Raw genomic sequence first — 12,404 nt, 5'->3', positions numbered from 1 at the left:
CTTCATATTTTGAATATTGTCTGTTCTTATTTTCCTATAAAGTTATCATAGTTTGAATGTTTTGTCATATGTCTTTCAAGGTTATATTCTTTACATATGACCATCGTGTCAAAGCAAATTAAACGTATTAATTTATATTTATATTCTTTAAAAAAAAATGATCATCTACCATTTCTGTTGAAATTCCCATCTTTCATAGTCTACTTTTTTATTTTGTGGGTGTGCAGTCGGAAAAAAAAAAAGGGTAATCATGATCTGGATGTATGCAAAGTGTTATCTCTTCTTGGCTCAAGCACAGCTTGAAGTACAGTTAGTAAAAATATTAATCAATGGGTGTAACCCAATTACAGGTCAGAATTATTCATAAGCGATTGATTTTGCACTGATGGTCTGTTTTATCGATATTAATTTACAATGAGTGTGAACCAGATGGTGTTCACACTCAGAACACCAGAAAAATAATTTATTTTAGGTCTTATCGATAACCCAAATAATTTATTCTAGGTTTTATTCATAATCCAAAGATCTTATAGAAAAGTGGTACACTGTGATCATTGTTAAAATTGATACACTGTGATCGTTGTTAAAAATGGTACACTGTAATCATTGTTAAAAGTAGTACATTGTGATTATTGTTATTCCCAATTTGGTATGCAAACATCCATTCTCATCATTGTTGGCTCTTGATTAACAAATCATAGCCAATCTAGCGACATCAAGGAAGTATATATAGATAAGAGGGGATTAGAGTAGGGTTTCAAAGGTTATTTAGTATTTTGTAAAGTTAATTTTCATAAGTTTTTTTCCTGTAATAGTTTAATTTTTATAATATTATAAACATAATTTTTTGAAAGTATCTTTTATTAATAATTAGTAAATTTTAAAATGGTTATTACAAGATCCTCCTTGAACACTTTATCAGATGGTACCATACGGAAATAGCTGATAGCGATTCCCAGGTGGGTCATAATTTTATCCTTTGCAGAACCTAATTGTGCAGTCAAATATGAAGTTTTCTGAGCAATGCAGACAGGCTGCCAGGGCAGGTCATGGGGTTTTGTCCATGATATATAGGAATTTTGCTAACAGGGAGAAGGTGGTGATTGTCCCTCTGTATAAGGCAATGGTCAGGCCACGCCTTGAGTACTGCGTACAGGTCTGGAGGCCTCATTTTAGGAAGGATGTAGATTTACTTGAGTGTGTACAGAGAAGGGCAACGAGATTAGTGAGAGGAATGAAGGGATCCTCTTACCAAGAGAGGCTTAAGTTCTGCAAATTGCAGTGGCTGGAGACTAGGCACCTGCGCGGTGACCTGATTGAGGTATATAAGGCCTTGAATGGGTTGAGCACGCTGAATTCTGATGGGATCCTTCCACTTGTTCAGATTACGAACCTAAGGGGGCATAAATTCAAATTAAGAAAAGACAGATGTAGATTAGATGTGCAGAAATTTGCCTTTAGCCAGCGGATGGTTAATTGCTGGAACAAACTTCCATCTGTCGTTGTGGAAGTTGATAGGTTGAATAAATTTAAGGAGGAACTGGACAGGCATTTGGAGGGAATGGTGTGATATATTTTTTTTTTTTTTTTTGGCTGATGCTGCATAAGCTCATACACTTGCTTTCTTCCATCAAATGCCACTACTACTACTACTACTACCTGTGACATGTATTCCAAGGTCGACCTAGTGGATAATCTTAGCTCACTTGGAGATTCTTTTCTTTGTCACAGTTGTAAGGAGTTCACTGATCTGAAGTTAAGATTTGGATCATTGCTAGAACAATTTGAGTCACTGAAAAAATGGGTGCTTGCCCTGGAGAATAATGTATCTGGGAGCTTGTCAGGGTTTTTTTTTTTTTTTTAAGAGCATTAGCAACTAAGGCCATATTGCTCCAGGGATATGCGGTGGTCATTCCCTGACCTTTCCGCATCCTCCGTATTTGGTGGTCACGGGCTTGAACCCCTGTCTAATCAAGAAGCGTGTGCTCCACACTGCTGCTCCTGCTCACCTGGCTACGGAGGCGCCGCTTGTCAGGGACTCAAGACTCTAGTTACCCACAAGTAACCACAAGTGATGCACTCCCGATTCAGGCCCCAGAAAAGAATAACCAAGTGCAAACTACACTGATTCAAAATGACTTAGTTTTATTAGGAGACTCCATTGTCAGGAAAATGGGAAATATTTTTTCTAATGACAGATGGACTAGAACCAGGGCATTTCTGCCAGGAGCAACTATTAGTGATGTCACCAACAGATTGTCAGATTTTAAGGGAGGAGGATAAAGAGAATATTATTATTCAATGGGGACTAATGACATTAAGCATACGCTGTCTGATGATTTGTTAGACAAATATAGGACCATGCTGAAGAAATGCCAAGAATTAGGTCACAATGTCTATGTATTTGCAATTCTGCCCAGACATGATAGGAGCGATTATATGCTGAAAACCTTGTGAATTTACTCGAGACTTGAAGGACTCTTCAAGGCTTTTGGGGTGAAATTTCTATCAGTTTGGCAGGTAGAAGGAATCTGTTTTGTAGAGACAGGATACATTTAAACAATGTGGTGCAAGAGTTTTTGTCAGTATCATTGAGGAGACCTTTAAGTTTCACGGAAACTGCTATTTGGTGGTGGGGATGAAAAAAGGGTAATATAGATACATGTTTATCTGATAATATTGGTCAAAGTAGCACTTGCACTTACTTCAAGAGTTCTTGTTTGTTACCGCAACAGAACATATTGGCAAGATGTTCTGAGAGCTGAAACATTTAAAATGAGTGGAAAGCTAATGCCAGGGAAGCTAGCTAAAATAACTTTAAAGGGTGTGTCAGGGTAGTTAACTATACAATAACGCTAAGTCTTAATTGTTTATATAGTAATGTCAGAAGTGTCATCAGTAAAATGACTGAATTTGAACTGCTGGTTAGGAAAAGTAACGCAGACATAATAGGGCTTACACAAACTTGGTGCCACCCGAAGATAGGTGATGATGAGTTTCAGTACGATAGGTATAATGTATTTAGGAAGGGTAGGGAAGATAGGGTGGTAGGGTCAATCTTCTTATCAAAAGCATACTGAGCATATCATGACAAAAGCTTTACTGGATTCAGACGTTTTGCATTCTAGTATAGAATCTAGTATAACTGGATAGATCCCATCTATCCAGTTATACTAGATCTATCCAGGATGGGCTCTATCAAGTTATATTAAAGGAGGCAGCAAAGGAAGTAAGCAAACCCTTAGCCATAATTATGAAAGCTTCCTTAGACTCAGGGGAGGTCCCCATGGACTGGAGGTGTGCAAATGTATCACCAATTCACAAAGGGGGTTCAAAAGGTGACACAAGTAACTATAGACCTGTTAGTTTAACTTGTGTTCCAGAGAAAACAATGGAGTCAGTGGTCAAAGAAGTATTGCAGGATCATCTAGACAAGGCTGCAGTAATAGTTATGACACAGCATGGGTTTGTTAAAGGGCGGTCTTGTCTGACCAATTTGATTGGATACTATGATGTGGTCACAAAGGAACTGAATGCCAAAAATAATTTTGATATCATATACTTCGATTGCAGGAAAGCTTTTGATACTGTCTCACATGGAAGACTGCTGTACAAATTGGAGAGGTATGGCATTAAGGGTAAGTTGCTACAATGGATAAAGGGATGGTTGAGTGGGAGATGACAGAGAGTAGTAATCAATGGACACTGCTTTTCATGAACAGATGTTATTAGCGGAGTTCCCCAGGGTTTGGTGTTGGGCCCATTGTTGTTTTGTATATTTATCAATGATATTGATGAAGGTATATCAGGTTTAATGTCCAAGTTTTGATACAAAGGTTGGCAGGGTTGTTAACGACAGTAAAGACAGTATGCTACTCCAACTGGATCTAGATAAGTTGGTGAAATGGGCTGAGAAGTAGCAACTGAAGTTTAGCATTGACAAATGCAAAGTGCTGCATATGGGTAGCAATAATCCAAGAGAAATGTACCAAATATGTGGTACTACACTCAGAGAAGTTGGAAGTGAAAAAGACCTGGGGGTAATTGTGCAGTCAAATATGAAGTTTGCTGAGCAGTGTAGACGGGCTGCCAGGACAGGTCATGGAGTCTTGTCAATATATAGGAATTCTTCTAGTAGGGACAGGGAGGTGATTATCCCGTTATACAAGGCAATGGTCAGGCCACACCTAAAGTATGTACAGGTCTGGAGGCCTCATTTTAGGAAGGATGTAGAGTTTCTAGAATTAGTACAAAGAAGGGCAACAAGATTGGTAAGGGGAACAAAGGGGGTACTCTTACCAAGAAAGGCTTAAGTTCTGCAAATTGGTGAGAGTATCCCCCCCTTTGTTCCCCTTACCAATCTTCAATACCTCAATCAGATCACCTGCGAGGTGATCTGATTGAGGTGTTGAAGGCCTTGAATGGGTTGAGCAAGCTGAATGCTGATGGGATTCTTGCTCAGATTAAGAACCTAAGAGGGCATACATTCAAATTGAGGAAAGACAGTTGTAGAATAGATGTGCGGAAATTTGCCTTTAGCCAGCAGGTAGTTGATTGGTTGAACAGACTTTCATCTTTTGTTGTGGAAGTTGATAGCATAAATAAATTTAAGGCTGAGCTGGACAGGTATTTGGAACGAATGGAGGTGTGAAATGAGAGTGTTTTTTTTTTTTTGGTTGATGCTGCATAAGCTTGCTTTCTTGCACATATGCCTTTACTGATGCTAATGAAAATCTGCATGGTGTGAGATTGTTGGAAGTAAAGGATAATGAGAGTGGGAGTAATCTACAGGCCAGGTGATTGTGAAGATTATGATGAGAGCCTCTACATGCAAATGAAATGGGCAAGTAAGTGTGAATGTCTTATTATGGGTGATTTTAATTTGCCTCTAATTGATTTGAGCAAATGGGAAGGAAAAAAGCCACATGGGGGATAAAATTTCTTAAACAACTAGACGATTGCTATTTGTATCAACATGTCAGGGAAAGTACTAGGGAAAAGAATACTCTAGACCTCCCCATCACCCATGAAGCAAATGACATAATAGGGCTGAGAGTAGAGGAACCTGCGCCTCGGTGGGCAGGAGCAGGAGTGTGTAGCATACGCTTCTTGATTAGTCTCGGGTTCGAGCCCATGACCACCAAATATGGAGGATGTGGAAAGGTCAGGGAATGACCACCGCATATCCCTGGATCAATATGGCCTTAGTTGCTAATGCTCCTAAAAACCAAATAACAACAACAGTAGAGGAACCAGTAGCAGGAAGTGATCATGGAGTTCTATGGTGTTCAATGAAAAGGGAGAGGTAGCAGTAGTTAAAGCCAAAGGAATGGGTTATAATTTCAGGAAAGGAAATTACGACAGCTTGAGATGCTACTAGGCCTCTATTAACTGGGTAGATATCTCACAGAGAGCAAATACAATTAAATTATGGTATACCTTTTAAACATTAATCACAGAAGCCTTGAATGCGTATATACCATTGAAAAAATACTCCACGAGAAGCAGTCCAAGTTCGATGAATAATGAAGTTGCCAGATTACTTGAGCAGAAAAAGACATCATGCAAAAGTTACAGAGCAATAAAAAGTACTGAAGCCTATAATAGGTACAAATTGATCTGTAATAGTGCTACAGAAAAGGTTAGGCTGGCAAAGGCAGATTATGAGAAATCGCTGGCAAAGAGAGCAGTGAAGGGGATAAGGAATTCTTCATATATATAAATGCAAAGAAGAGAAGAACAAACCAGATCAGACCCTTACATAATGGATGTGGGATAGTATTAGTTACCTCAGCTGAAGTTGTAGATGAACTCAAAAGTTACTTTGCATTGATATTTACAGAAGAAAAACCCTTTATGTCAATGAGAAATTATGGGAGTGAAGTTTAAAAAAATGTAATTAATGATGTTGAAATTTCACATGTTTATTTAATGAAAAAATCTTTGAGCCTACAGGCTGATAAGGCTCCTGCAGTTGATGGGATATGTAATCTTAAGAGAGGCAGCAAGTGAGTGCATTGAACCATTGAGGCTAATTACGAGAACATCGCTGGACTTGGAAGTGATTCCGTTGGATTGGAAAAGTGCCAATGTATCTCCAATACATAAAGGCAGTTCTAAGAGCGAAGTGTGAAATTACCGGCTGGTTAGTCTACCTTCAGCAGTAGGGGAAAATCATGGAGACAACGATCATTGGCAGAATTCAGGATCTTTTAGATAGAAATGGAATTCTGAAGAATATTCAGCATGGTTTTGTAAAGGGAAAATCATGTTTAACTAATCTGGTTAGCTATTTTGACAGGGTCACTCAAGCACTGGACTTAGGGAATAATTTCGACATTGTTTATTTGGATTTCAGCAAAGCATTTGACTCAGTCACACATGAGCAGTTACTTTATAAGCTGGAACAGGTTGGAATCACAGGAAAAATCCTTAGTTGGTTAGCTGGATGGCTTCAGGGTAGGAGGCAGAGGGTTGTGATAAATGGTTATTCCTCAGATTGGGTTGATGTTAGAAGTGGGGTTCCCCAAGAATCAGTATTAGGATCACTGTTGTTTTTTATTTTCATAAATGACATCGATGAAGGGATAGGGGCGTGATGTCTAAATTTTCAGATATGTTAAGATTGGTAGAGTAATTAATGATCACCACCAAGCGAGATTCTTCAGAGTGACCTAGATGGACTTCAGGAATGGTCAGAAAATGCAGCTATGCTTTAATCCAGCAAAGTATAATGTATTGCACCTGGGGAACAGTAACCCAAAAATGACTTATACACTTGGCAGAGTTGAATTAAAGCCGGTAGTGGAGGAAAGGGATTTAGGTATTACAATACGGTCAGACATGAAGTTCTCCAAGCATTGTAGACTGGTTGCAAGGAAGGCCCATGTTGTCCTATCGATGATTTATCTAACAATTGCTTGTAGAGATAAGGACGTAATCCTATTATATAAGGCTATTGTTAGACCACACTTGGAATATTGTGTTCAAGTATGGAGACCACACCTAAAGAAAGATATTGTGCTTCTTGAAAGGGTCCAAAAACGGGTAACTCGCCTGTTGAGATTGGCAAAAGGGTGTCTATATGAGGAAAGACTACGAATATGTGGGTTGCAGAGCTTATAAACTAGGTGCCTTAGAGAGGAGTCTTGATTGAGGTGTTTAAGCAAAATGAATAAGGAAGAAATTTTCACAGATATAAATGATTCTAGAACAAGTGGCCATAATTTAAAGTTATGGGGAGAGATGTTTAGACTGGATTGCAGAAAGTTTTATTTTAGCCAGCGAGTTATAAATTACTGGAATAAGTTACCTGCATGGGTGGTAGAGGCTCACAATTTGGGGGAATTCAAAGGTCAGCTGAATAATTACCTGCAGGAGGAAGGAAATGCATAGGTTGTCTATTTCCTTTTCTCTTATTATTATTTATTATTTTTTAAAAATTATTATTATTTTACTTTTATTCATATTATTTTATTCTATTTATTTTTTATTATTTTGATTTATTTATATTTGTTATTTTATTTTAGTTTTTATTTTATTTTATTATATTATTATTATTTTTGGCTGGTGCATCATAAGCCATAGGCTTCCTTGCACCATGTGGCCATTGCTTATACTAATACTAAAAATCATTTCCCAGTTGTTGCATCCCCCCCCCCACAAGAATGACTTTGGAGTTTCAAACATTGTAGTAACATTCAACAAGGAATGAGAGTCATGACGTATAGCAACTTGATTTCTTTAAAATTCTATAAGCTCTGTGCACTAATACATACTGGTTGCCAGTATAATATCTGTGGTATCTCATGACATTTTTATAACTGTTTGTACTTTGTATATGGTCAGTTGTACCTACTTATCTTCTGTTTAGAGAGGTGTCCGAGTTGTTTTGAGAGAGACATTGGGAAACCTTTCCATATTTATCACATATTGAAAAATTCCAGATCATTAGCTAGTAACTATCAATTAAAGTCAATTATTTCTCAAAATTTAAATAAAAGCAGTGATCTCATAATTTTATATTAAAATTAGCTTCTTTTGTAATTTTAATAATTTTTTGAAATTTTTTTTTTATTAGATATTGATGAATGTCTGATTCATACTAATATTTGTGGTGCTGGTACTTGTTCGAACACACAAGGAAGTTATACATGTACTTGTCCAAAGGATTTTGTTCTTGTTCCTAGTGGAACTTGTGTAGGTAAGTACTGCATATATAGTATAATAGAGAATGTAGATTTATAATTAGTATTTTTAAATTATTCTTTCTTCATGACAAAATGATAAAATTTTATATAATTACTACCACAGATATTGTATATTGCAAAAATATATTATCATAAGAAATATGCTGATTCAGAAATATGCAGATTCATAAGAAATATGCTGATTCAGAAATATGCAGATTCATAAGAAATATGCTTATGAAGAAAATTCCTCTTTGAGATGCATTGTTATATGAAATACTTTGATCTCATATAACATTGCTCTGCTTCTTTTTTTTGTTTGGGAAGATGAAATTTCAGTAGTTTTATCCAGAAGCATGGTAGGATCAAAATTTTGTTCAATCTCTTTGCTGTGAAATGTGATATCTTCTTTTTTAAGTAACACAATTTTTATGGAATGCAGGAAGCAAAATTCTTGAGTAAGCATCATAACAGATTTATGATGATATTTCCATTCATTCACAGCAAAGTTTTTTTTTTTCTTCCCCCTTTCTTTTGTTACCCGAGCTTAAGTTCCTCTCTTAGGTCACTAATTTGTAACAACTGAGGAAACCTTACTCTTGGTTACCAAAATCTCATTGGTCATTGTCTATTTTAGGACACTATGGTCATTTGCTGGTGATAGTTCCTTCCTTTCATACTCTCTATGACAATATTGATACAAATAACAGCCATCAAGTTGATTTAGAAAATATAGCCTATAGGTCTGAGTTGTCAGGTCACAATTTCTAATCAACAGAATTCACCTGTTGGCTGCTATGTCCAATTTGGGTTAAAAAAAAAAAAAAAAAAAAAAAAAAAAAAAAAAGCCACAATATCTGTAATTCACATCTAAAAATTGATGAATCTGAATTAAATGATAATTAAATAGATATACTTTATTACCATGATTATTATTATTAAAAATAATTATTTATTTCTTATATATTAAATTAATTCTAATAATATTATTAGAAATAATAATAACCCAAAGTTTTTTATATATATATTTTTAAATTTCTGATTTGATTTTAGTCAAAAATTTTATGTTAATGTTTCATTCAATTAGGCCAAAATATGAAAAAATTAATATTTAAAAGTATTTAGGTTCAATTATTCCTTAAAAAAAGTTCTTTCACTGAAGCTGACATTTGAGTCACTGAAGGTGCACACCCTAACAACAAATAAAAGTGAGTACTTACCAGAGACTCAAATATCTGGTGACCTCTCAGGCACTAGAACAAAGTAGTCAAGTGTACAGGCAATCCCTGTATAACATGTTACTTCTACAACGCAGTTTCGCTCTAGCACAGTTGATAACTTGCAGCGATCCTCGCACAACACAGTACTTATATAACATGGTTTTGCTCTAATGCTTAGAAAATTGTGGCAAACCTAGTATTTTTGAGCTTTTGTGCAGGGGAAACCCAGCTGTTATGTTGGATGTAATTTTTCAACATTTCCATTCTTTTGTCAGGTTCTGTGCCCTTTGTCAGGTTCTGTGCTATTAAACTTGTGCTTGTTTGAGACCATAAAAAATTGACTTCTAAGCATGCAGTTCATGCCTTTTAAGGTTTTTGTGAGGTTATTTTGGTTTTTATTTGATCAGTTATAAATTTTTCGGGATATCTATTACTAAACTTTGTTCTTATAAATATAGTCAAACCGGCAGAAAATGGAATCAGTGTGATAGTAGAACTTGCTAAGTTGGTAGGAGGGGAAGGTTTTGATGACATGACTACCAAAGGTTTTCAAAAATTCTAGTAAAAATAGAGGCTGGTGAAGTGGATTTGGTGGAATGGTATTGGAAGTAAACCAAATCAATTTAGATAATGATAGCACAGATGAAAATTCTGAAGTTCTGAATTTTACAATAAAAAGCATACTGGAAGGCATAAACTTAGCTGAACAATTAGAATCTTATTTTTTGAATGCAAATGCTTTGACTGAAAGGAGCACAAAGTTCAAAAAGAAGCTTAAAAAAATGCTTAGCTCCCTGAAATTTACATATGATAGATCTTTGTAAATTTCATACCATTAAATTTACAAAGATCTAACAAGCAAAAGCAGACAAACCCAGATTACTGATTTTTTTAAAGAGAGCAGAAGATACACGAAATCTAGATGCTGCAGAACAAAGTTCAGAAGGTGAAGATATTCTGCAACAGAGAAAATGTTTCCGTTTGATTGTGCTTATCAGCGATGAAGAGGAAGAAAATGAAACTAACATACATTATCTGACATATATGTACCACAGTTTATAAGATGTTTGTTCAGTTATTACTGTTTTTTATTAAAAATTAAGTTTCCAATGGTTATAAAAAATGGTGTACTTTGTTAGCTTTTGGAACGTAAACCCCTTTTAGTCCCATAATTTGTCCTACATGAGATTTTATAAGAATCTAACTTACCATATTATAGAGTAGTAGAGGCATGTGATGCAAGAAAGCAAGCATATGAGCTTATGTAGCATCAACCAAAAAAAAAAAAAAAAACCAACAACAATGTATCCATTCCCTCTAAAAGTTTGTCCAGTCAATATATCCTTTTCATAACAGTCACTTCTATTTTATCCTGCCCAGTGACTTGTCATTCTTAGCCTGGTCCATTGCCCAAGTTAACTCATCAAGAGTAAATTCTCTTTCTTGAATGTCTGCTTTATATTCTAAATTCTTGGAAACAATTTGTGTTTGATCTTGTATCTCCATTGCCATTTCTTCCTGGGGAAAGATGCTGTCTAGGATCTTGTTCACAGAGTCAGCCCAAGTTAAGGGCTGCTCATTATCATTCCCTATAGTACTGGTTATATCCAGCAAATTCTCTTATTTGTTATTATCTTAAATGAACCTCACAGATCTCGGGATCCTTGCTCTTCCACAAATTTTCTCCAACTATTTATCTTAGCAGTGTTAACAGCTTTTACATACTCTTTTTGACATACTTTATACCTTTCCATATAATGTATCTAAATTATCTAAATTATCTGGTTTTGATATTTTCATCTCAATTTCATTGAACACTTTCTTAATTGAGTAAAATGGTCAGACCACCAAAAAACAGGCCTATTTACAAGTTTCTTTTTCCTCACGCTAGCATTGCATGATTGATCCAAGATTCTTGTCAACTCATCAACATGCTTCATAGGTGAGAGTCCTTGCCAGTCTATACTATTTACTAAGCGTAAATACATAGTATTAAATTTGGACCACATAGCACTTTTAGTTAAGTATCTATCAATATCATTTTGAGGGTTTAGTGTCAAACAACATCAACTACAAAAATGATTTTGTAGTGGATGTTGTTTGATGGTTATGTAATTAACCAAGAAAAAGTCATTTGACTTTTTCTTATTTTACCAGAAATTACTTAGAGCCTTAGCTAACTTGTTAAGTACTAGAGAGATACAGTTCTATGACATGATATGTATTGTTATTTGTATAAAGTAAAAATAAAGTTATTGCAAAAAGAAAATTCAACTTTGTAGTTAACGTTGTTTGACACTAAACCCTTGATTACTGCTCCAACTTTCATCTTCTGCACTTACTGTAAAAAGGATAGAATTGTGATTACTAGTGTTATGGGACTCTATTACCTTCCAATCTTTAATTTTGTTTCCTATAGTGGTTGTAAACATAGTAAAGTCTATATAGGATTGCCCTGGACAGTGGAATAAATAGGGAGGATGTCGTTCCACGTTAACCACCTGCATATCAGAGGCAGCAATAAATTCCTCCAGAACATGTCCTCTTTCATCAGAATAACTACTGCCCCATAATTGTGAATTGGTGTTCGAGTCTAAAGCCAAACCACCTCGCAGGAGCCCAATATGCCATGTACCTTTTCTAGGTACTCCGCATATGGTTCAATAGGAATCTGAATGCTGACAATATAGTTTATTAGGTAAACTCTTCCAAAGACCCCAATTATTTCACAACAAATTGAATTATTGTCTGATAGAAACATCACTTTAGTCACAACCACATCTTTTGCTCTTACTGTAATAGCAGTCTTAGTAGCATTACTTTCAGCAATAATCTTATAAATTTGTGGATAGCCCTCTGATCTGAGCCTGGGCAAACATATGGCTCCTTCAAGAGAGCCACAGCATTATCTTTAGAACAGTGAGGATTCCACTTCATTCATTTTACTAATCCCTCCCAGAGCTTTATAAACCTCAATCAGATTTGAGGTGCCTGG

At 35.8% G+C, this 12,404-nt stretch overlaps 1 protein-coding gene across 3 annotated transcripts in view; it reads left to right on the top strand.

Annotated features, from left to right (window-relative positions):
• The window catches only part of LOC150080668 (fibrillin-2-like), a 1,460,049-nt gene that overhangs the window by 985,785 nt on the left and 461,860 nt on the right, over positions 1-12,404 (top strand). For all 3 annotated transcript variants that reach the window (XM_090381969.1, XM_090381968.1, XM_090381967.1), the window contains exon 39: positions 8,081-8,203. In XM_090381969.1, coding sequence (XP_090238095.1) covers positions 8,081-8,203 — 123 coding nt within the window. The remainder of the gene's footprint in view (positions 1-8,080; positions 8,204-12,404) is intronic.

Source organism: Mastigoproctus giganteus, chromosome 9 (genome assembly GCF_048544385.1).
Source record: "Mastigoproctus giganteus isolate SK-2022 chromosome 9, ASM4854438v1, whole genome shotgun sequence".
NCBI classification, from domain to species: Eukaryota; Metazoa; Arthropoda; class Arachnida; order Uropygi; family Thelyphonidae; genus Mastigoproctus; species Mastigoproctus giganteus.
The sequence above is the reverse complement of the archived record's forward strand: the minus strand, read 5'-3'. Positions and strand labels throughout refer to the sequence as shown.